The sequence below is a fragment of the Diorhabda carinulata genome, chromosome X (assembly GCF_026250575.1).
Source record: "Diorhabda carinulata isolate Delta chromosome X, icDioCari1.1, whole genome shotgun sequence".
In the NCBI taxonomy this organism is placed as follows: Eukaryota; Metazoa; Arthropoda; class Insecta; order Coleoptera; family Chrysomelidae; genus Diorhabda; species Diorhabda carinulata.
In genome coordinates this window covers 64,510,722-64,537,885 of record NC_079472.1, presented here as the reverse complement: position 1 = coordinate 64,537,885, position 27,164 = coordinate 64,510,722, and the positions used below count along the sequence as shown (strand labels likewise).

The 27,164-nt window shown below is 34.0% G+C and overlaps 1 protein-coding gene across 3 annotated transcripts in view; it reads left to right on the top strand.

Annotated features, from left to right (window-relative positions):
• LOC130902529 (disintegrin and metalloproteinase domain-containing protein 11) overlaps positions 1-27,164 on the top strand; it is a 750,052-nt gene that overhangs the window by 651,798 nt on the left and 71,090 nt on the right. For 2 of the 3 annotated variants that reach the window (XM_057814747.1, XM_057814748.1), the window contains exons 8-15: positions 9,319-9,434; positions 11,790-11,986; positions 13,917-14,171; positions 14,420-14,622; positions 16,753-17,110; positions 17,262-17,496; positions 18,842-19,034; positions 19,117-19,279. In XM_057814747.1, coding sequence (XP_057670730.1) covers positions 9,319-9,434; positions 11,790-11,986; positions 13,917-14,171; positions 14,420-14,622; positions 16,753-17,110; positions 17,262-17,496; positions 18,842-19,034; positions 19,117-19,279 — 1,720 coding nt within the window. Of the gene's footprint in view, positions 1-9,315; positions 9,435-11,789; positions 11,987-13,916; positions 14,172-14,419; positions 14,623-16,752; positions 17,111-17,261; positions 17,497-18,841; positions 19,035-19,116; positions 19,280-27,164 lie in introns of all 3 variants that reach the window. The other variant, XM_057814746.1, reaches the window with a different exon arrangement.

Below are 27,164 nucleotides of genomic sequence, written 5' to 3'. Positions count from 1 at the left end.
TATTTCGGTAGACACACTACATGGACATCTCCCGATTTTTTTGTAACAAGTCCTGGAACATCTTGTATATTCTAGTAATGAAATTAATTGTTTTAATATTCTAAGAAATAAATAATCTGAAGCAGTTATTTCTACAAGTGAATTATAAAAATATTTTCCCTATTACCTTGATCCCGTCGAGTCCTTTTCCTAGTCGTTGAGATAATGATGAACGAACTATTGAGATCGTTCGGATTAAAAGATATAATTCCCTTTTAATAGGCACTTTGTGATTGCGCTAATGGTGAATATGAAGTTGTCCAGATTATTTATAGTTAACCATGTATCTATGTTTTTAACACAATTTTCAACGGTTCATGTAATATTGGAAAACAAAAATTTCGATTTAAATGAATTCAAATAATAAAATGAATCGCAGCATATCCTTTGAAGGACTATATACGATAAGTTATCGAATACAACTTTTAGATTTGTTGGTAGATGACTTGCGTTGTTTGGAAAGGATTCTCTGATAGTCCAAATATTCATAGTCATATATTGCAGTACGTAGCAGACGCTCCATGACTGCAATTTCAAATTTTACATTGAGATAGGACACGTAGTTGTTTCTAAGTAAGTTCTAAAGCCTTGTATAGTGATAATAATGAATTATTTCATCAAAAATGTACGTGGTAGCAATGAAATTTGCTGTATGTAATTCAATATCTGCTTAAATTGATATCTTTTGAAATTAGAACCAATCCCTTTTCAAAATTTGAAATGGAGAATAGACTCAAGCAAAAGTTCGAAAAAATCTATGTCACTGTCACTATGATAGTAATAATATATTTTTATAACTCAATTGGCCCATAACTAAGATCAATAGCGAATCAATACAAACTTCTTAATGTATGGAAATTATTAATTTCTATTTTAATCCATCACACTTACCTTATTGGTTGAGGTTTTTATCAGCAGTGCTTCTCAACATCGAATTTTTTGTTTGTTTATATTGAATTTCATCGAATTTTTAATTTCAAAGCGTAAATTTCTCTAAATACTAAAAGCAGCATTGCAAATAATATTTTTATTAACAAACGTAAATGCATCTCCAAGTACATATCCTGTGATGAATATTTACTATGGAAATCTCTATATTTGTGAACAAACAAGGACAGAATTCTTACATAGCATATATTTTATCAAAATTTCTCATGCAGATTGGAACGTACAATATCGGACATAAATATCCCGGCGGAAGATTTATAGTTCAATTATCTTTGAAATCATTAGAGATTTAAAGGGAAAATGGGACACCTTTAGATGAAAAGTGAGGTTATAGGTTGCCGATTCTACCACTATTCGAAAGTATACAGATTGAGAGGTGATCATGAGACACTGGATTAAAATGATGGATTTTTTTCGTAAAATTATAAAATATGATTCGACGAGGATGGAAGTAAAAGTTTCTAGCCTGTCCTAGAGATGGCACTATTTGCTTGAAAAATTCCACTGTATTAGAATGTACACAACCTATACAGTATGTAGTCTAAGTTTGAAGATACCACCTTGTGTAGGTTGTAACCCCACCAATATAAAAGCTGAACTAGATTCTACTCTGGGTGAGACTGATCCTTCCTTAATTTAAACTAAGCTGTTAGACCTGCCAAGCCCACCATCGCGGTGGTCGACCAAATAAGGTGACGACTCCAGACATGTTGAAGAAAATCAACAAAGCGGTACTGGAGGATCTTCGACTGGAAGTGACAGGCAAGATAGGTCTTTAAAAAAGAGCTATACCGCATAATAACTGAGAATTTGAAAATGAAAAAGCTGCGTGCAAGATGGGTGCCTTGTTTGCTCACAATGGAAGATGTTTCCAGAGTGTTCGGCAATGCTAGACAGAAATAAAACCGAATTATTGGGCTGTTTCATAATCATGAATGGAACATAGAACAATCAAAATAATGGACTGAAAAGGAAGAACCTGCTCCAAAGATGGCAAATATCGTTCCATCTGCAAGGGAAGGTCATAGCGTCGGTTTTTTGGAATGTGTGTTAGATAATGTCCATTGACTATCTTGAAATAGAAAAAAATATCAACGGCGAGTATTATGCGAACTTATTGCAACGTTTGAGCTAAGAAAACCGCCGTATTTAGCTAAGAAGAAAGTGTTAGTTCATCAAGAGAATACAGCAACTCACACATCCGACACACCAGAATATTTTTTATTTCCACGCTTGAAAAAATGGCTTGATGGTCCAAGATTTTCCAACAATGAAGATTTGATATTGACAGTTGATGGCTATTTTGAGAAGCTTGACGATTCTTCATATTTTTTCAAAAAATTTTGTGTTTTCACTGTTGAGTACTACTTGTTCTGGTACTTGTTGTCGTAGAAGCTGCGACGAAAATATCTATTATGTCCCTTATCCGCTTTTCGTACTGGTCCTGCTGAATGTTTACAGCTGATCTATCAATAAAACTTCTTCCAAAAAGTTCATGAAGAATGAAGATGGCTGTCAAACGTTTTTATCTTCTGTTGCATAATCTGCCAGATATAATGCTCTAGAGATGCAGTACCGTAATAAAACTCTTGCCTACCGTTCGTAAATTGTTTTTACTTTATACATTCAATGGATCTTCTTGGGTTATAGATGTCCAGAAAGTATATAATCATATCTAAGCTATCCTTTCTAGTATCCCGTGGGTCCTGCAAACGGTTCATTCACCCTTATTCTAGCAAATCAAACTGGTATTTGATTGCTATCTATCATGGAACCCTAGTGGGTTTAGTTGGGTTACTTTTTCGTAAGGTTTTTTAACTTATCCAATTATTTCCAAACCATTCGGGACCTTGTGATATCGAAGCTCAGAATTTTATTGTCTGCTAGGTTATCGGACAATATGATAATCTCATATTCGCGGTGAATCCTTAATTGGATTATAAGTACAAGTTTGTCGATTACGAATATTTTTTCTTGGTGTACATTTCTTACAGTTTTGCATCAGCTGTTTGAAAGCCGTGTATCATTTCACGACATTTCTGTACATTTTCAATACTATATTTTGATCCCATTCACTTCAACAGCTTAGCTTCGAGCTATATTTTTTGATATTCCGTCTCAAGGTCATCATTTTCTTAAAAGAAGCAAGGCTCATAACGCACGAATTTTTCTAAATATTCTATAGCTTATTGAAAAAGTTTGAGTCTACATATTCGTTATGTGATGTTGCCGTGCCAGTGAGACGGATTGATCGAAGTGTCGAAAATATCGATGTTGTTGAAACGTCCGTAGCAAATGATCCAAATCAGTCAATTCCTCGGCGTTCTCAAGAGTTAGCCATCGCCAAGACTACTTTATGGCGAATTTTGCGTTACTGTAAATGGTGATCGCTTCGCGCCATGATTATCGATTATTTTTTGTTTGTTGTTTCAACTGAACGGCGCCACAAGCCACACAGCACACGTTACAATCGATTTATTGAAGAACAAGTATGATGAGCGTGTTATCTCAAGTAATGGACCAGTCAATTGGCCGCTTCGTTCCTGCGATTTAACGCCTGTAGATTTTTTTTAGGGCTATGTCATATCATTGGTCAAGGAAAATTTGGTCCAACGAATCAACCGCTGCAAACGTGCCCGCGGTAGCTATATGAGCGAAGTCGAGTTCAATTCATAAATGTTTTGAATGTACTTCAACCCGATAATAAAGTCTTTGCAATATCTCAAATGGTTTTCATTTTATTTTTAAAAAACCTTGTCAAGTCCTTATTGGAAAACCCCTTATATAGAGAGGTTGAAGATTCAGAAGCACTCACATTCCTTTGCTAATTTTGATATTGGTGCCTTTTCACTTTGATCATTGTAATTTGGATCATTATGTATTACTACATCATTTTGTGAAGGAAAATTGGGTATCAATTTTTTTGTCGAACCACTTAAAAGACATAAGGTTGTGACGTCTGTTTTAGTATCAATTTGAGAGTCTAGGCTGCTTCTTGAATACAATCACTCTCACCACAATAATCGAATGATTCCCTTTTATTGTGGCTTGCTTAATACCTTCATTTAAATAATCAGTTCCAACAAGTGAACTGTCATGGGGGATAAACCTTATCCCCCATTTTGCTAACAAAATTGAAATTAATACAGCCATGGGGGATCGATGTTATCCGACATATCAAAAAATATTTCTTTCCGAACCGGATACTATTGATGCGACATTTCAGTGCAAGTGATATGGGATGTTATTGAGTATGTTTTAGGCAATAAGGGGGCATACTTGGTTTTGGAATTAGATGTTGTCACATATTTTTAAATGGAATAGATGCATAATTAATTTTTGAAAGCATATTTATTTAGAATGAATGCAACATCAAAATCGAAGAAACATTTCAAATATAAGCTTTGTTGATATCCAGAAGAACATTTATTTAGAATATGCAACGTGAAAATTTTCTTGGCATATATTACAAGGAAATTTAGTCTTCGGTGCTCTATTTTCTCCGACTTGACGACCCGATTCTACTGAAATTTAAGCATAACATCCGCTAGATGATCTTTCCTTCTCGCAGTCTTCCAGGATGTGTCCAGACACTTGTTCTTCTTTATACTGGGGCATTTCTTCACATTTGATAAGAATCTTGATATCTACTCGGAATTTGGTAATGGACATTTTGTTTTTGAGCAATTTGCTGATGTAAAACGTAGGCATTAACTAATGCCGATCCAACAACCAACTCTATAGCTAATTTTCGGTACTCCACGGCGCAAAGATGAATTGTAGGACAAATCAACATAAGCCTTATGTTTATTGTACTTAATAACACTTTCTGGCTTTGTTGTTTCTCCTGATCTTTTCTTTAGGGTAACCATTTGGAGAACAAATTTTGTATTTAGCATAAGAACGTTTTCTTTGTTTTTCCATTTTTCTAAAAAAATTCCGTTATTACTCTGTTTAGCAATGTGTTCTCCTAGTTTTAGATTTTTCTGGGTAACAATTTTTGAGTTGTTCTTTCCGTTTCTCCTTACAGTACCCAATAAGTAGGTTTTTTTTGGAGTAATACCTTGGCTAGCTCTACTGATGTTTAGTAGTTATTGGATTTGGATTTCTTTCTTGTCCGCAGTAAATGGAAAGATTATAAAGGTAGCCAATTTTCAAGCATAGCTTGAAAAGTTTTATTCCAAATTTATGAAGCGTGTTGCAAATACATTGCTTAAATCTTAACCTGCCTTTGAAAGGCACTGAGGAAACATCTATACATATAAATTCACCTGGAACAATTGTGACCTGTAAGCCTGCTAGAAGCTTTGTCACGAGTGAAGCTATTTTGTACAGTCATTTTGGTTTGCCATGTCTTCAATAACAGCTGAAAGCGATTTCTTGACATGATAGTTTTTGGGAAATTAGTATGAATCTTATTAGTCGAACAATAAGAGGTTATGGAAGGCATTTGACCAAACCCATTAGCATAATACACCCAAGAAATTTTTCTTCACGACTTGTTTCCTTGCAATAATGAATACGAGCTCTTGATTTTGTCGCTTGAAGCTTCTGTTGTTCGACGTATAAATTAGTTTGTTCCTCAAAGAAATCAAATAGTTCGTTAATAAACATCATTTTGTAAAAATCGTATGTCGATTTCTCACAAAACTCGTAATGTAACAGGCGACCAAATAATATTTGTTGTAACTTCTCTTTTGTCTACGTTTTCTTCAGTGTAGTTAAGATTTTTTCGTATAACTTCTTCTATAATATCATCTACATTGTCAGTGTCAGCTGGCGGTGGGAGTGATTTAGAACTGGATACTTTTGGAAAAATTACACGTTTGACTGAAGTACTTTGAACACTCACTGTTTGAACTACAGCTTTCGGTGAAACGGAAAGTCTAATTTTCTTCCTTGGGTTTTCGGGATCCTCTTCTGAACTAGTTGGTTCATAGTCACTGACTTCGAGCGAAAAATCGTCTTCACTAGCTGACGAAAAATCTTCCCATAATTTTTTCTCCCATCCTAAACACAATACAAAATCCAAATCACGTCATTATAGATAGAGAGTCAGTACAAATCCTAAACTGCAATCGCTGGCAAGAAACGTAAACGACGTGAACTCCACTAAGTCAGAACAAATACTAAACGGCAAAGACGACAAACAACACAGAAATCGACAAGAATGCGTTTGGCTTTTCCCCTCCAGGGCTTATGAAGCATAGGCCGTGAGGGATCAATGCAATCCGACGACGAAAAAGGCCGTTATTTTGGAAAATAACTTGAATATTTCACTGTATTCAATATTTTTATTATTATTTGACTAAAAATGAAGTGATACAATGAAAAAAATTCAAATTTCTCACTCCTTATATATTGTTATTATAACATAAAATCAACATTCCAAAAGAAAAAATTTTTTTTAGGAATTGAGATCAATTTTTGATCGCTGTTTCCCGGACTAATAGTTCTACTAGTACGGATGTATATTGAAAGGTTATCATCACAATATGACAGTTACTCTTCTACATCCAGTTATATAACTCGACGAAACTCCAATTCAGTTTTGCTAACGGAAATTAGCAAACTTAATCCGAAAGAGGGTCAGGCAACAACTTCGGATGGTCAGAACGAGGAATTATTAAAATTTCGTACCTACCTACGCCATTATCAATCAAAATGTCAATCTCCGCTTTTACGAAATACAACAACTTTACGCAAATCGAATACCGTGAAAACACCTGAATATTGTACTAGTTATCTTGATGTATGAATACAAATCTGTCTCTAACATTCTCTCATACATTTCGCAATTTATTTTCAGAAGATAGTCAATATTGACTTTCTTGTTTTGTGATATAAAAGTTCCAAATATTCCTACAAAAATAGTCATTAATGTGCAGTTTCGATAATCCGACCTAATAAAAACCAAGGCGATTCGGATTAATAAATAATTCGTATTACCCAAGCAGTTTTTTTTATCAAAATGTTTATCATGGAACGCAAAAAAACAGTAATTACGAATAAGTAACACTAAAAAATATATGTATAAAAGAGTATGAATATGGTATGCATTAATTTCTAAAGTAATTTGTAATTTTCGCTTTTTGATTATTCTTGAGTGCCATTTCTTTTAATCTTTGAAGTACAAGTATATCATTTAATGGAATATCATTTTCTTAGGCCCATTTTAAACACAGCTTCAGCGTTTTTAACTTTTTTGTTTTGATTATCTAATTCCGAGCTCCCATGCTCGCTAACTTCAGCTTCATCTCCAGCGGTAACAGATCTTCATCATTTTCAACCCAATTATGTACTTCCACGTTTGTTAGATTTGGTTCTGCCAAAAAATTAAGCATTCCAGCAACATCTACATCTTTTAAGTTAAGAGTTTTTAACAATGTAACAACGCTGTGTTCGTTGCTTGATAAAATGTGGGCTAAAAGGCTTTTTCGGTAAAATGATTTTATTAGTTTGATAGCATTTTTAACCATAGTGCTGTACAATTTGGTGGGAGGAATAATATGTGAATCTTCCATCTTCACTAGTTAGCTCTTCTACACTTCCGAGACTTGATTAAAAGCGCTTTGTCAGGAGGCAAGTCATGACTTCTTAAATGCCTCCTAACCTGAGGTATAAATGATTGATGAGACCAAACTATAAAAATCTGGAATCATCCATGCATTAGCAGAGGATTTGTATTCAACAAGAATGTCTGCGTTTTCAAATGCTCGTGGATATTTTACCTTTCCTATCACTAGCATCTTTAGTTTATGTGACCCATCTGCATTGCAACAAGCTAAAAATGTTACCCGTTCTCTGCTTATTTTTCGACCTGGTGCGGTCTTCTATTGAGAACGAGCCAGCGTTTTTTCCGGCAACATTTTCCAGTAGAGGGCCGATCCGACTGCGTTGTACATTTGAGTATCTTCAAGATGTAATTGTCTTACCTTCTCTTTAAATGTAGTCAAGAAAGGATTGACGACACTTTGATCATTAGATAGTTTTTCGCCGCACACTTTCAAAGCACGCAGACTATGCCTTTTTCGAAAGTTACAAATCTAGCCCCTGCTAGCTCTAAAATTAGCAGATAAAATTTATAGAAAATTGGGACATGCCTTGATATTTGTCTACAAAAACACGCATACAAACTAGTTTCCATTTTAGGTATATTCAGCTTTTCACAAAGTTTTTCTGCGACCTGGGCCAGAATCACACTGACTAATGAATCTAAAAAAATACACAATTGTACAGCTGGTTCCTAAAAAAATGCGTACGACTCTTTAACTACTTTTTTCAAAAAAATGTGCAGTATATTTTAGGGCCACTAATATCTAAGTATTATATTTTATAATAAAATATTGGTCAGATGTTGACTAAGTTGCGATAGAGTATTATATATATCAATAATTATTCTTGTCGATCTGACATAAAATTTATTTAAATTTGCAAAATATGTCAAAAGTATTCGCCTCAAATTGATGATGTGTTTTCACTGCTCAAAACAATAAATTTTTTAGATCGTATGCAAATTTTTAGGAACCAGATCTTCCAACCCCATACTCAGTGGCCAACACTTTTCCACTTTCTCCCTTGTTAATTCTTCCAATAATTTACTCAAATATTAAAATAAAAACCCACTTATATCACCTAAAATGGCATTACAAACATCCCAGCAAACCTGTTTAATGTGAGTTCCAGATATAAACAAAAGGGTGATTGGGGGAATTCCTGAACATCTAGTCATAATGTCTATTGAAAATAGGTCTAAAAGTACATAATCGAAATTCAGATTAGAGAGTATCCAATGTATTGGAAATGCTTGCTTGGACTACTGAAGAATTCGGATTATCGAATGTTCGGATTATCGAGTCTGCACTGTATAGCCGACATATTAGTCCTCAACAATTAACAGAAGCTGTTACACATAGATCATCCACTCCTATAGCGTTCTAATAAGTTTCTTCTATTCTTTTGTATTTCTTATCTTTGCTTTCCCTTCATCATATCTCCTTGTACCGCCATATCTTTTTTTCATGCTACAATCATATTTATATCTGTCATTTTGTTTGTCGATTTTGATCCAGGTATCCTAGATATCTTCTGAATAATTTTGCTAATTCTTTGTTCAACATATAGTTTTCTGGTTTGTCCATATTTCTCCCTCCTCGAACGATCACTTTCTAGCGCCAGTACAAGCTCTTCCTTCAACCCCTTCAATTATTTTCAAGTAAAAATAATAACAATACACATTGTAGAAAGGTTTGACGTTAAAATTTTATCTGGTGGCTTATTAGTATTCATTGTATCAGGAATCACTGCACAGCTTTTCTTTTTTTTCAGCAGAAACATCCTCACGTGATTTTTGAAGCCCGCACCAAAGCAAATAAGGGATGTGCTAATTCTGGAAGTATGGAGTGGAGGGTTAATCCACATTCTGGATTTTTTCCTCACAATTCAAGGTAACTCAAATATAACTTTTTTATGGTATTATACACAAACTTTCATATAACTTGCCATACAAAGAATATATAAAACGTCTGTATTTAACAGAGTTTTCCGATAAAAAGGTTGAATATTATCAATCTAATAATGTACCTATCATCAAGCTGGATGAAATAGTATCCTAAAATCCCTCAATTTAATTGTTATTTGGGGGATGCGGTATATATTCCAACTACTTACCGATTGCATCCTATTCAATAAGTTCAATAAAATATACCAAGGAAGAAAAGGGATGTTGTAGCCCAAAAAATGTAAGGACGTCACTTCTTCTATGGGTTGTATTGAATAAATATGCTTTTCATGCTTTCGACAATCGTAGATATCACTAGATTGAAATTTAGACCATTCTTATTCTAAATTCTCTGTAGATTCGGGTAGATATTGAAAAATTTATAAGAAAATATATCTATGGACTATAGGAATCTGATTTAACGAAAAATAGTTAACATCCCCTTCGACCACTTTTCCATTCATTTGCAATTTAGTGGAATTTCTTTGTTGCAGCTCGTATCCAATTTATACGAGTAATTATCATTTTAATGGATTCAAATAGGATGTTCTACATAGCGCACTAACAATCACGTGATTTTTTGCGGAATATCAGCAGATGGAGGTTTGAAAGATGTAGTCAATCACCAAATCTTCTACTGATTGTATTCCTCCCATGTACAATGAACTACAAATCAGACGATGGCTCAGACGAAAGGAGAAAGTGGAAATTAGCAGTACAAAAATTTGTTGTGGCTCTTAAGTACAAGGGCACACATTAGTTTTTAGAGTTTATCATATCCTGATGATAAGGAAACTCAACTGTCTTAAGTATATTGATAGCTTAACCGGCAATAATTAGATGAAAATTCAAAAAAAACTAACACAGTGAAGTATGCAGATGTGAATGAAGTATGATTAGAGCATTTCGAAGTATAATAAACCGGAGTACGGCAAAAAAATTCCAGACTAAGAGTATTAAAAAAGTACTGAGCAGAAAAGTAATGAAAGAGATAATCTTAAATTCGGAATTACCAAACTCTTGAAAAGAAGGAATGCATGTAAAGTTATGTCAGTTGCTCAAGAAAATATGAGGAAAAAGAAGATGCCAAATTATTGTTAATAATTATACAGAACAGAAGAAGTGCAGTATGATAAAAACAATAAGCTATTTCTCAAGTGGTTATAGAAATTCTAAAGCATGTCTATAGCAACAGTAAAATATTAGGTGGTACAGTTTAAACGAGACCGTACGACCTGTGAAGATCAGCATCGCAGAGGTAGTTCAAATGAGGTGACGACTCCAGAGGAAGCTGAAGTTGGAGGAAATCCATGAAGCGGTACTGGATGATCGTCAATGGAATGTTTCACAGAAATAAAACCGATTTATTGCGCCACATCGTTTCACACACGAAACAGAAGTACAATTAAAACAATGGACTGGAAAGAGAGAATCGGCTCCAAAGATGGCAAAGATCGTTCCATCTGCAGACAAGGTCATAATTTTGATTATCTTGAAAAACGAAAAATTACCAACAGCGAGTAGTATGCGAACTTATTGCAACGTTTAAGCAAAGAAATCAAGCAAAAACGGCCGCATTAGGATAAGAAGCGATTGTTGGTTCATCAAGACAAAGCATAAGCTCACACATCCAATATTGCATTGACCAAAATTAATTAATTATAGTTTGAATTGCTACCTCATGTACTCTACTTACCAGATTGAGCCTCTTCGGATTATTTCTTGTTTCCAGACTTTAAAAAATGGCTCATTGATCGAAGATTTTTCAGCAATGAAGAGGTAATGTCGACAGTGATGATGATTCTAATGATAAAAAGGGTATCGAAATTTTTTTACGTCTCTGGGAAAAGGGTATGGTCCTAGAAAAAGAAAACGTTGAAATATAATTATATATTTCACCAAAATTTTTTGTTTTCTATGTTGGATCAGCCATCTTTATATAAAAAGTAATTTATAAGGCCCAGGGACATGATATGAGTATAAGACAATTATTTACTCATAGCTTTAAAAAAAAGTAACATCTTGTTAGTACTCGTATCTATCAGTTTATGTCCTTAAGCGTCTTCATTATTCATATGCTGTGAAATTATTCTGCTTCAGGAGTAGTACCATCACAATTGTGTCACATCATCCACAATTTTTTCATACCACTCTCAGCTTCGCCTTCCATTTTCAATGTTAATTTCATCGATAAATTCTTTGATTCTAAAGATGTTCTATGATTGAAATTCAATTTTTTTGTCATTTCAAATTAAACACATAATATTTTATGTGACAGTTTTCTAATATTCAGTTTTTGCAGGGTGAAACGAGATGTCCGCGAGGCAACCAAATACATCGAGACAGCATTAGTAATAGATAAAGCGATGTTCGACAAAAGAAACGGGAGTACTAGGAACGACGTCGTACACGATTCCATCCAAGTGGCAAATATCGCCGATCTTTATTTTAGAACTTTAAATACCAGGGTATCAGTAGTTTATGTTGAAACATGGCAGGGTAAGTGAATTTTCATGTATTTATATACGAAAAATAAACAACAAATACCTACGATTCGCTGTTGAAAAAAATATGAACCTAAAAGAAGGATCAGCTACTTTTGTTACTAAGATCCATCATAATCTTATCCTTCTGTCTTTTCTAGTCTATAACTTAGTTCGTTGGGTTTGATAAGAGATGGCGTAACACAAATATGTTGAACTTTGTTCTTGAAAAAGTGTTTTTGCGGGAAGTTCTTTTTCATTACTTTAATATGAAGAAAAATGGTGCCGAAAATCATCGTATTTTTGAAGAAGTTTATGGTGAACATGCTCTAGTTGAGCGAACGTGCCAAAAGTGTTTTGCACGATTTAAAAGTGGTGATTTTGGCTTGGAAGACGATGAAAGTCTTGGGCGGCTAAAAAAGTTTGAAGATGAAGAACTGGAAGCATTACTCGATGAAGAAACACAAGAAGAGCTCGCCGAATCTTTGGGTGTCAATCAAGTAGTCACTTCAAAACGTTTAAAAGCAGCTGGATTTATTCAAAAGCAAGGAAATTGGGTTCCATATGAACCCAAACTGAGAGACGTCAAAAAGCGGTTTTACATGTCCGAAATGCTACTGGAACGCCACAAAAAAGTCATTTTTACCTCGGATTGTTACTGGTGATGAAAAATGGATCCATTACGACAACTCCGAGCGCAAAAAATCATATGTGAAATCTAGCCAACCAGCCAATTCAACGACAAAGCCGAATATTCATGACGCGAAGATTATGCTCTCTATTTGGTAAGATAAGAAGGATGTGCTATATTATGAGCTCCTAAATTCGGGCAGTAGCCGAAAAACGCCCGGAATATGCAAGCAAACACGAGGCAATAATTTTCCATCTTGACAACGCTCGGCCCCGTGCTGCTATTCCGGTTAAGAACTATTTGGAAAACAGAAAACAGAAAAATTGTCAAAGCAGTTTTCCAATTCTGATTAAGGTACGTCCAAAACGCGATTTAATTGCATCAACCGATTCTTCAGGTGTAGAATAACGTTGACCTCATAATGTATTTTTAATCTGAGGGAGTAAGACGTAATCACCGATTGCCAAACATATATTGTACGGCGGATGATCCATCAATTAGATGTTTTGAATGTTGAAAAATATTTTTGTCTGAATTGGAGTGTGAGAGTTCCCATTGTCTTGGTGGAGAATGATCCGCCTTCTGGGATTAGTTTCCCTGATTGTTTCGAATATTTCTAGTAAACAAATGCTAACGTACCAGTCTCAAAATTGACTATTTTAAGTCGCTATAATGGAACGGTGGTGACATGTCATGTTATTCCTGAAAAACAGGCGACCATCTGCTTCGACGTACTTCGTGCGCGAACTATTTTTGTTGGATTTGGCTCGTCTTCGAAAACTCATACAGTTAACTGTTGTTTAGTTTTGGGTTCATAAGCATAGATCCATGTCACGATCTTATAGACGTATTTTAAAGCATCGCCATTGAATTTCTGCAGCATTTCTTCGCACCAATCGAGCGGTTGTCAAATTATGCGGTATCCAACACGAATTATTTTTGACAAGCAAATGTTTATGCGATATTAAATGTATGCGAGTGAATTTAATGCCCCATTATGCCTCAATCTTACGGCAAGTCAGCACGCACAGCATCGATGTTTTCTGGTACAACAAACAGCTGATTTTGGTCGATCCTGTAGCGAAGTGCGGTCACTATTGAATTCAGAAAAGCAGCTCCAGATGGTGCTTCATGACGAAAATGGGGTTTTGCTGTGCTGTAAACAACATTTTCTGAGCACTTTTGCCATGAAAAATGTCAAACTTCATGATGGCGATATCATATTCACATCAGTGTTGCCATATATCAAAACTTAAGTAGCAACTTTCGTAGAAGTAATTTTAAACTCACTAGTCATTCTGGCTGGTTGTTTTAGGAGCAAACCAAGCAATGATAAATCCAAATGAAGATATAGGAAAAGCTTTATCGAATTTCAATGATTATTCTGCAAGAAAATTATTCAAGGTCGATAAAGATACAACACAACTTCTAACCGGTGAAGTCTTCGTTGGCGGAGAAGCTGGAATGGCTGTTCCCGCGACTGTTTGTACAGCGAAATCTGTTGGAATTAGCGTAGATATCAATACTTACGAACCTCATTTATTAGCTGGAACAATGGCACATATGATAGGTGAGTTATATCATTGTCATTATGAAAATAATAGTTCGAAGTAACTTGCTTTTAACAATAATCAAACTAAAAAATGGAAAATAATAGATTAAAATTACTGATGACAATTTCTCCCACGTAATTATCGTTTTCTCCTCTTTCTATTATCCTTTTTTCTACTAGTCAGTACCTTCTATTTAAAAGTAGTATGAGACATAGTAAATAGTGGTTATTGTTGATCTTTCTGAATTATTTTTTCTATTTTGCAGGACATAACATCGGTATGGGTCACGATGATGGTAGGGAGGAATGTTCTTGTAGGGACTGGCATGGATGTATTATGGCTCAAGCAATAGTCGGACAAGACAACGTACAACCTTACAAATTTTCGGAATGTAGTAAAGAAGATTATATCGACAGATTAAGAACAGGAAATGGGATTTGTCTGCTCAATAAACCAAACGAACTTACAGTAAGAAATTTTCGGAATTCAAAATTGTTTAAAATATATTGATGTCTTGTAATTCAATGTTGCTTCATTCAATTGCTGAAATAGCGTTGAACGTTCTTTTGGTTTCATCGTACTAAATTCCGAAGAAAATTAAATGTATTTTGGGACTGTCAATGATAGGTATTGTTGTATTTGAAAATTAATTTCTGCTTTTACAAGGTAAAGGGAATGGCCTGTCTACAGTACATCAAAAAGGTCTTGTTATGTTCACCAAGCTGTAATTTTGATCTTTTTAACTCCTATGAAGCAGAACGACAACTTTTAGATAATTGGAACAATAAGCAGAGCAGGTGTTTGTGTCTCCCATAATCTGTTAGAAGAAAGCTTCAAAGACACCATACATTGTCTTTTTTTATCACTACCCCAAAATGCCCAAGATAGTGGTTGTTTTCAAATAAAATTACATGCTGTATTGGAAACCCAGAGTTAAATCTCAAAAAAGAGCTTATGTTGTTTGGTGGAACGATAAATTGATCATTTTGAAGTTCTAAGTCATCAGAACTAGACCATTTTAGCCAACCTTCCCCTTCGCCTCATTTTCACATTATGGACATCAGTGTCGACATGAAGTTCCACTGGTACATAGAAGAAGAGAAAACTGCAGAATACGTGAGAGCCCAGAAATCACACGATTACGATTCAAATACTTGAGCAAGGTTCACAACTTGTCCAGTGACATGGAAAGGTTAAGACCAAAGCGCATGTTCAAAAGATATCGGCCTTTAGTAGTTTCAAGTGCATCTACTGTAGCTAACCAGACACGGCGGTCTAAGTGGCCTCATCTTCACATTATGGACATCAGTGGCGACCAGTATATCCGCTCGCGCTGGTGCATAGAAGAGGAGAAAACTGCTGACTACGCCATCTGTGAGAGCCCAGAACTCACACGTCTGGTGACGTGGAAAGGTTCAGGCCAAAGTGTCTGTTCAAAATATATCGGCATTTGCTAGTTTCAAGTGCACCTATTGTAGCAAACCAGACAAGGCGGTCTAAGTCGCCTCATCCTCACACTATGGATAAATATATGGATAAAAATAAGTATTTGTTACGTTTAATGATTTTCAATTATCACTAGAAAAAATAGAACCCAAACCAGCAAGGATCACTTACGTTTGTCTTAATAGCTTTAGCACAAAATTCAGAAGTTTGAACAAAGGTTGAAATAATACAATAGCAAATTGGATTTATTAACAAGTGAATATTTATTCTCTTGAAATTAGTAATACAAGTCATTATTGATGTCAGTTGTGAAACATAGCTTGCAATTTTCAAAACCAAGTTATGTCAAGCAGAAACATTTACCGTACTTCGGATGAATGTGAAGAAGGAATTCCTCTTGTTTCAACCTAACCTAACCAAAAATTTGGGAATACCACACTTCAAAGAGTACCATATCGCGAGAATTAGCAATAAATGGTTGAAAATATCTGTGAAGACTCCACTAAATATATACCAAGAAGCGCGGATACCAAGAAGCTTTCTTCAACTAAGATGAAGGAGAAGCAAAATTTACTGATAGAGCTCTTGATTCTGATTGGTGTATTAACAACTGCCTCACTAAATTAGTTGATTTCGTACATTTTGTACAATATCACGCTGGAGACGATATAATGTTTTGACGGGTCTTAGCGTAAAGGCAGCTCAAGATTGGCCAAATCAAAATAACCTTTTCCACCAAACCAAGATAATCCCTGAGATTCATCCAATTAGAGATTTTTGAGCACTTCAATTGTATGATGTAGCCGAATATAAGAAACAATTTCGGTGTATAATTTACAAAAAAAATACGCAAAATAGATGTACAAGACCAATTGAGAGGCGTCCGGAAAAAATACGCCTCATTGAGAAACACCAGCAATTAAATTTAATTCAACTTTGATAGTTACTAAGCCTTTAATTATGGAGAATAAAGAGAGCTTTTTCAAAAACATTTATTATGAAAATATATGGTGGAATATGTTTTTCCAAAACTATTACATACAAGACATACGTTACAAAATCATAAACTTTTCTCATCTTATCAAACATTATCCATTATACATTATTTCTACGTACAAAAAACTCCGCATCCATTTATAAATTTCATTTTAGGATCGTCGCACTTGCGGTAACAACATAGTGGAAGAAGGTGAAGATTGTGATTGCGGTAGCATAGAGAACTGTCACAAAAACAATCCATGTTGTGATCCGATCACTTGTAAACTCACCAAAGAAGCCCAATGCGCTTCGGGCAGCTGTTGTGAAGACTGTCAATTAAAAGAGAAAGGTGTTATTTGTAGAGAAGCTACCAACGAATGCGATTTACCGGAACGTTGTACTGGAGTTACAGGAGAATGTCCAATAGATACTTTCAAGAAAAACGGCAGCCCTTGTGAAAGCAATACAGGACAATGTTTCAACGGATTGTGTCCGACTTTGAGCGTACAGTGCGAGCATATATGGGGATTAGGTCAGTAATCTGTGTATTTAGGTTCATTTAAAATTGACGCTCATCTATAGCGACTTGTATCGATTATAAAAGCTGTAAATATTGTAATTAACGTGTCAATTACCATTTTTCAAATAGATTTGATTATCTCACGATTATTTTTGAAATATAGGAGGGATAGAAGCCGATCCGCAATGCTACGAACAGTTCAATTCTAAAGGTTCTATTAACGGACATTGTGGAAGTGACAATACCGGAAGATTTATCAAGTGCTCATTGGAAAACGTCAAATGCGGTTCGCTGCAATGCCAACTGGGTAACAGATATCCAGTTGTAGAAGGATTGGATCAACCGCAGGATCATTCTAGGACTATCATATCTACGAAAGGTCACGAATACGAATGCAAGTAAGTTTCAATTTGTTTATATCATTTTATAGACAGAGAGAATAAATTTGAATATGAATAATAAATAAATTCGAGTTCAGAGCGTCCTACGACGCATTTCCTATGATTAATTTCCACTTTTTCCTGTCGTTTCAGCTCTTATCGCTCAGATTTTGTACATTCATTAATTTTACTTATTTCATGCAGCCCTATCAATCTTGACTTTTCTCTTTTTCTGTTCTTTTTTCCTGTTCTATCACTATCATCGCAAATTCGCTTATTGGGTGTTGAGGTTGACCAAAAAGCTATATAACCCTACATACATATTTGAAGCTCGGCTCCAAAGCATACCCAGAAGATGCTCATCAACGTCTGGAGAATTTCAGCTACCAAGGCAGTTCTTCCGGTCTACAGAAGTTCAGGATGAATATCCACAGGCATCTTCATACTACAGGCACCACTGGAGGGGCTTACCCTCTGATGCTTACTTTCTACATAAAAAAAACATCCATTCCATTATTTTTTTTTCTGGTAATCAATGGTTGCCCCCCAATATATTCTATAATTGTTCGTTTCGATCATATGCAAATTGGAGGTGTGTATAAACAGAAGTCATCATCGATTTGGATCCTCATTCCTTTCCATTTCTTCTCCCAAATTGCTAGAGCTTTGGAAACATATATTTTGAAGAGTGTTGATGAGACGCGGCGCCCTTGTCCCAGGCCATTGTTGACTGTCAAAGATTCCGATACTTCATTTCCGATTTTTATTACAAATTCTTCATCTTTATATAAGCTCTTCTCATATTGGTATTCCCATCATCTTCCTCATATGTCCAAATAAATCTACTCTGTGTGATTCCCTCAAGGTTTAAAACATTCAATGTCTTCTGATACTTCAATCTGCATCTTAAAGTCCTTTCTTCTCAATTTCTTCAACTGCTTTCTCCATCCAACGGCTCCTAGGTCTGTTTCTCTCACTGGATTCAACTCAATAACTTCGATCATCCCATATCCACCGTCTTCCTCATATGTCCAAATGATCTCCTCAATTCTAAATATTCTGAGTTTCGTTATTTAGATGATTGGTGTTGCATTCAAGATTAAGATATTTCTCACAAGTGAAAGATGAAACTTCAATCACTTCATCAGGTATGTCGGTGTGTCAGAATTTTCGATTCATTTCGATTTCATTTCATTTATATTTTTATAAATGGGTTGTTTTTTCGATATTTCTATAAAGATGGGTAGTAGTCGAGATGTATAATCTTATCCCAACTACAAAAATAGACAACACTAATTTCAAATCAGGAAAGACCTGAAATCAAAACGATTTAGAAACTGAAAATAAATATTTCTATTTATAGGACGACGGCTGGACGAAAGGACATTACCAATCCGAAAACTGTTGATCTCACTTACTTAGGACTAGTCAGAGATGGTACACCGTGTGGGGAAAACCTCATTTGCCTTAACCAGACCTGTACTAGCATCTTTCCGTATATTAAACAAGACAAATGTCCTTCGAACCAAGCCAGCAATGAATGCTCTGGCCATGGGGTGAGTCTCATCATAATAATAATATGAAAATTCTAATAATCAACCACCTGTTTTGATTTATTGATGTTTCATTTCGTTTAAGGTTTGCACTAACCAAAACAAGTGTTTCTGTGATTCCGGTTGGACCGGCAGTGATTGCTCAATTCAAGTGGAAACGACTCCACCACCTTCTCAAGCGACGTTGTCTCCAGGTTTATCACCTACTAATCTACAAGAACAAATGACAAAGAAAGAAACCCCCTACGGTACGTACATTTCTCGTTTTTTTTCTTTTTCTAACTTTTAGTTTTGATATGATAAGAATTGAAATTAGAAACAGCTGAGATTGATTTGAATTGAAATCAAAATATTCAATGAATCAAAGATAAGAATACGGTAAATTTGAAAATGAAGTATAATTCTCGAAAAATTTTAACGTGTGCTTGAAATGCAGAGGAACTACCGCTGAATATTAAGTTGAATCGTTTTCTCTGTCAGTTGATTGTTCTAATACAAGTCATTTCCTGTCTGTGTATTATTTTTGCTGTGAAATTGAAATCTGCATTATTCAAAATTTTTTCAATTGACGTGATTCGTCACAATCATGGAAATTGGAAAATTCATTTTACCAGCACGTATACTACAGAATGAAAAATTTTTTATATGTGGTTATATACTTAAATTTGTATAAAAAATCTTACAAAGAAATTTTTGATAAATGAATAATTACTTATTTAAATATTCTTTTCTTCGAATACGTTAGTTAAATAAATTAAATTGGTCTAATCGATTCTTTATAGATAATTCGATATTATCGAAATTGTCCTAATTTTCAGTAATAGTCCTCTAATTTATGCTGATTATTTATGTTCATGATAGCAAACTCAACTGACTTTAACAATTTAACGTAATTCATAAAATTTTTGGGAAAAAATACGAATGATATAACTTAATTTCTAATGAAAAACTTCACCTCATACAACTCATAAGCTGCAACCGTCGGAGAAGACGTTTATGAGGCTATTGAAAAATCACTTCAGTGAAGAAATACAAACCTGGATCAGAACAACAACAGATCACCGAACCCTTTTGACATTGTAGAGTTATTTGGATGAGCTTACGTGGAAGTGCAAACAGGCGAAATTGCAGTTAACGTATTTCGCGTTACAGGTCATTGAATAAAACTATATTCAGCGTAGCAGATTTTTTTGCTGCGGAGCAAAATGCTATCAAAGATGGATGCACAGGAAAAATCCACCCACAATTATGAAGAGTCATCGACTAACAATCCAAGATCCTCACTTTCACCATTGACTTCTATTCATAATGATGAGAATTTGATTTCGAACGAATCACCGGACTTGCGTTCTAGGTTTCAAACCTCAAACAGAAGAATTTACTTTTGGAACTGGACATGAACCAACATATGATTATCAACCTTCGTCTTCCGGAATTGGTCGTAGTAGTCTAGGTCTATTATCTCCTTATGACATAAATCCCGTGTCAAAACAGTCAGAGACACATCTAATAGAGGTAGAAAAGCTGCTGTGGCCTTGGTTATAACTTCGATCCAGATGAAAATGACCTTATAGAAACTAATGAGGAGAAAATTGAAGAGTGAAATAAAACCAAAAATAAACCCAAGCAAAAAAATGAAGTATAGGAAATAAGGAAGCCAAGACCAGGTACGAAAGGTAAGGTGAAGAAGATCCAATTTGATACAGATAGTGAACCAGATGCCTCTATAGGAGGCTCCACAAACTGCTGATGCTGCGTGTATGTTTCGTCAGAAATTTTTTTCAAAAACGCAGCAGAAGAATTGTGGATGGGCATCTTCCGAAATAATTTGATCTCTCATAAGATTAATATTTATAATTGTTATTCACGTACAAGATATTATAAGTTTCTATTTGTAACCCATATTTGAGTACCGTCTTATTGATATTTTGTTTAATGCTCAATTTAATAATATATTATAATATTAAACACATAAGATTGTTACTTAGCTCTTTAAAAATGTATGTGTGATTATTTTGAAGTCAATAAATGTTTAATTTTCTGATTTTTTTTATTTTTGAAACAAATACAAAGTGGAAGCCCATATTTGGTAACTTTCTTTTAAGCCTGGCAAATTCAACCTTTTCAATACCAGTTTTTCCTTTTCCAAAAAAATTAGAATTATAACTTATAACTAAAGTGATAAATGAAGTGAAAATAAAAATATTCTACCTCCCGCCGGTGTTTTTAGATGGGACAGAGACGACGATATAAAATACAGTGAAAACTTCTGTATACTAGTTCAAAAAAATATTTATTAAGTGACACCCTTTCACATTATTTATAATACAACTTTCTACGTATGATACAACTTAAAACAGTTGTTGCAGAGAGCAATTTTACACTTGGCGCACACAGTTTTTTTCCTGTTCCCTTATGTTGTTTGGCACAGCACTTCTTGTTGATCCTTCCAACGGTAAATGGTCCCCAATATTCATCATGGGTTTTGTTGCATTTGAAGGTCGAACCAAATTTTTTTATTTTGGCATTTTCTTTCCTCGTGCCTCATTGATTCAGCTAAGGGGACAACGAATTGCAAAGAGGTATGTTTCACTTCTTGGAATATTACATGGTATTTAAAACAACCGTCGTCAAAAGTTTATAAAATACCTTCTTCCACCACTTGGTAGATTTTCTGTCAAAGTCATATAACATATCTTTTGGTCAGACAAATCTACTACTCCAATGAATCTGTTGTAATCGGCAATAGCAGTAGGACGATTGGTCATGATTTTTTCTCCACCTTTCTGTTTACGTTTCACTTGTGCGATGCCTGGGAAATGGCGGTTGGAAAGAATTAAAGCCTCCTTTGAATCTTGCCACCTTGCTGCTATAGTACCTTTTCTATTTTAAAGAAATTCGGCATTCCCTTTTTGCTGTTTTTTATTTGAGAATTTTGGCATATCTCTCCTACGAGATGAAGTTTTTTTTTTGGATTTTGTCCCAACTCTTCATAACTATTACTGTCAGAGCAGCTAGGCACATAGTCTTCATCTGCATATGAATCGTTCGATTCATTATTTGAATCTGGTTCATTTAACAATTTTATCAATTCTTCGTTTGTCAATATTTTCCTACGAGTGTGCATCATGATATTTGGAAGCTTAAAACTTAAGAAATGACATTCCTTGAGAATTGGACATACCAGTGGGACAATAATATCCCATTAATAAAAACAGTTACAATGAAAATGTACTTACTTGAAATAAATTGCTTGATTTAGAAAAATAATAAAATACGAAAATAATTTACGTGCACCCACTGGTATTTCTCGACTAAAATGACTGCTAGAATGCAAAACAAACTCACTGGTAGGGCACTTGTGCCATCTATCGAGCGAAAGTAACATTAAAATATTGAGTTTATCACCGAGAACCAGTGGGACATTTTTTTTAATAAGTTACATGCTTATTAAGCTTATAGGTAGTGTTGGAAATATCTGCGGGACATATATGGGTGATTCCGTTCTAACTGTGATATTCAATGTCCTGTATTGTTTTTTTGTACTAGTCATTAATTAATAATCAATTAATAAAAATTTTGTGTTAATTGAATAATTCTTAAGATATTTAAACATTATTTTTATACAATATAACTTGCCACTTAAAGAAAACTTATACTACATCACTTGAATGTCAGTACCGTGTCATGTCCATTCCTAGAATTTACCGATAAATTATTAATTTTTTTTGTCGTAACAAATGATTTAAACTAATTACCTTATAAATTCTAATGTTTATGATCAAACTGAGGAAAATTGATGCACTTGTTGTTTAATATCTTAAGTTACCATGTCAGTACCGTGGATAAATGAGTCAGTACCGTGGAACTCAAAATCCGACATTTGTGTCTTGCTCGTGATACTTTGAAGTTGTAGTAAATTCCTCTTAGAGTTTTATTTTTACAGTAAAATAGATGAATAATATGCATAAAAAAGTTAGAAAAGTTAAATTTTAAAATCTTGAAATTTTGAATACAAAAAATCACAGTTAGAACGGAATCACCCATATGTCCCGGTGGTGTTGATCTAGCAGATTTTGTTGCACAAACCTCTATCCACAAATCAAGACCACTACACCTGGTAGGGCTTGAAATAGAAGACGAAAATCTCTGACAATTGAAACCATCCCAAATTCTAGACTTTTTAAAAGGAATGGGATTGATGGAACAGATGTAAACACTGGATTCTACAGTATCGCAGCAAGAAAAAAGGACACGATAGATGCTTTGGGTTCGCAGTGTATACGAGACCCCAAATTTATATATACATACCCTACTATTGCTTCCCGGCTGGTGTGTTCATCATACGTAACCATGGACACGGACTCCTTGAAAAGTTCTATCATCCATAGCCAGCTGAATCCAGGTTGTCACTCCCAGATCCCTCCTCCTTCCTTATCTCTTGCGTGGTAAGGCCCCAAGCTTGAGATTTTAGGTATAAAGAACCTTTTTAAATAATACAATAATTCAAACATCGTTTCCAAGTGGATTGGGTAAAAATTGGGTATAAACTCAAAAAATATTTTAAATGTCTTCAAAAAATGATACGGCTATGGATTACGAACGCTTCATCAATTTATTACACTTTTTTTCATTGAAATAGCCCATAGAAAATGAATTCGAATTTATTAAAGCGATTTCAATTGACAAAAATTCACTAATTTTTAATTATCAAGCAAGAGAAAGATTCATTATATGCTATTGATGTACGTTGTGAAAAATTATCCCTAGGCAAAAGAGAATTGATTAAATAAAGTGTAGAAATGTAGATTTTTGTAGACATATGATGAATATTGAGTGTCAAATATAAAATTGTTGATATTAAGCCACAATTGTATTTGTTTTATTTGTGTTTGCTCCATTTTGGCCAAAGTGAGCTATTTAATTAGAGTAGAATATTAGAGCTGAAAAGTACAAAGTTTGAAAAGGTAAAGTATATAAGTAATTCAAAATTATAACAATATTGTGTCGTCAGTTTTGAAAATAAATAAATGAAAAAGAGAATGTATAAATACAATACGAAATCACATTCACCAGCATAGTAATTAGTTTAAAAGTTATTTAATTTTATTTCTACATTACGTAAATCGGACTAACAACAAACTCTACATCTGGGAATACATCTACCGACAAATAGGGAGTATGATTACGAAAACTAATGACTTTAGAGAGCTAGAAACTAGTTTATACCGGTTTTCGAAGTCAATTTATATTGTCCAAACTTTCAGCAAAAATATTTGGGGTAATTATAACATAGGTCTGCAAATGAAAAACTGCATTTTTCATAAATTATCCTTCATATTTTGATGTCCTAAGACCGGAAAAATATCTATAAAATCTTATCAATTTTTTTATCTACGACCACCATTAAAAATGTTTTTCTCATTTATTTAAACGATTTCTATTCCTGGGGTGAGTAGATAGACACTGCCTCGTACGTTCTTTGGATACTAAACATTAAACTTCACTAATTAATTTAATTCACCTATCACGATCACTTGAATAATTTATTCAAAATCTTCGACCACCGTACACTACGACTATTTATTAGAAACTAAACTGAACTGTGCTACAGAAACTCCTTATATATATATATATATATATATATATATATATATATATATATTCCAAAAGAATTCTAAAAGTTCTAGAGATATAACGAAGCAAAAACAATAAAGAAATAGAGCTTCCTAGAAATTACTCAAAAGAAACAATGTAATAGAACGCCTGCTATATCACTTACAAAGTAATATAAAAAACAAACATCAAAGGCGACGCATCTGCCGACTTTTATAATTCCACTAAATACAGACAGGGCAAGCTCCAGGGTGGAAATGAGTCTGAAAGCGTGCGAAAAAGAATAATGCTTTCCAAAAGGGATAATCTTCTTACACTATTTTTCATTTATGTATTTATCAAGTTATCTTGAATAATTTTGTATTATATGCTCTGTGTAAAGTTCTGTAATTTTAATAATTTTGTACACTCATCAACCATGAAACGTCATCGTCATTTTGCAAAATATTTTCCAAATTTTGATTGATAAAATTCTGATTTGTTAAACCAACTAAACATGGAAAAAAAATCTGATTGGTCTCGTCATGAAATTGCAGAAATTGCCTGAAATGTAACTCCACACCTGCTTCCAAAAAAAAAGTCAACAAGAATATACATAAAGTGTTCCAGAGCTCTGAAATACCAGTTCCGAACGCACCTCCTAATTTAGAAGACATCCTGTGTGGTGCATAGAAACATTTGCTCTCTAGAACAAATCTGGCTCAAATCTGGCTCAGATTTTTCAATTTACGAGGCTAAAAAAGAAAAACCTTTCATCATCTAGTATGTCCAAACTGGGAACCACCTAGACCACGTAGAGTTTGCAATTATAGATAAGCTAAATGGAAGTATCTGAAGGACTTCCTTTCTATGTTTACCTCATTTCCAATGACCCTTAAGTGTACACAAACGTGGTATGGAAGCCTATATTCCTTATTTCTTCAAGGCTTTGCAGACAATAATCCATGATCAAACTGCGCTAGAGCAGTCACCAATTATGTTGCGTATCGCAAAGGGCGCTCAAATCCTAGTAGGGAAAATCGTATTAACTCCTCAATTGCTCAAACGGATCAAGGTCTTTTTGGTATGTAACCAAAATGCTCATACCAAGCTTTTTAAACTCAAAAATTCCACTGTTGACTCGAGAACTTGGGCTAATCGCAGTAACTGCAAAAAATGGCGAACTTGTTGGGTCTCATGTTTTCTGCAAATTCGGCTCTTGATTCGCGGAAAAGCTACCACTCAGCCTGCCTGGATTTTAACCATCGATACCAGAAAAAGAACTTCGACACCGAGATGTGACGAAACTTCTTAAAGACAAGTGATATTATATCAAGTACTTTGTGATGATTGGTACGTTGTTTTCAGGACCAATCTCCCAGTATCCAGAAAATAGAATAAAAGGTCATTGATACGATAAAAAAAATAAAACTTCATGTACAAACCATAAAATATCAGTAATGATAAATACTTAAACAATTTGAGTCTATTTTACTTTTGATACAGTTAAAAAATTAATTGATGGCTGCTACATATTTTTGAAATGTAATAATCAATAAAAAATCTTTTTTTCTGTAGTTACCAACTTTTTGACACTGATTTTTTATCATTAGAGACCAAAAATTGAGACGATTTATCAAGAAAAACGAATAATAAAGTCTAATAAGTGAACAGTTGAAAAAATTATGAATACAATCAAACAACAAGCTTTTAGTTTTAGTTTAAAACTGAAATAATGTTTGAATATACGATAATCGTTATTATAATTCAATTATAAAGAAATACTTCCAAATCACTCTATTTTTGACAAAATTTTGATAAAAAAATTTGGTTTTGGTATAAAATAAACCTAAAAAAACAAATAATGAAAATCTTTCGAAGAGATTTATTAATGAATTGTAGTTAAATCATTTTATCAATGAACAGACAAACTTCAAATTTAACTCGAGTGTTAACCAAAAAATTCCGAAAATACTTTACTAGAATTAGTGACTAATTTGAAAAAAAATTGCATATTTATCTCAGCTGTTTCATAATTATAATTCACAAATATTGAAACCGACTGAAATTATAATCAAAATGTGTTTTATATTTGAATCAGTACTTTCCAACAAATTATACTCTACAAACAAATCAATATATAGAGTACTCCAATAGAAATACGTCGAAAATTATATTTAGTCGTAATTCCTAATTCTACATTTTGATTTAAATGTAATTCTATATATACAGAGAAATTGTTAATCAGGAAATATTATTAATTAAAAAAATGTGATTCATCCTAGCTCTTTAACGAGCTAGTACAAGATACTTCAGCATAACTTCCTCTTTCAAAACTCCATAACACATGATGTATAAATCTTACGAGTTCAATTTGATTTTTACTACGTTGATACATACCTAAAATTTTGTTTCCAGCAAATAATGTTTTCCATTCTCCATACATTGAGTATCCCCTTTTCTATCTTTGTCATGACTCTTTCAAACATAGCAGCAATTCCTTTCTGGATGTTCTCCTTCAAATTTTGAAAAGTCTTT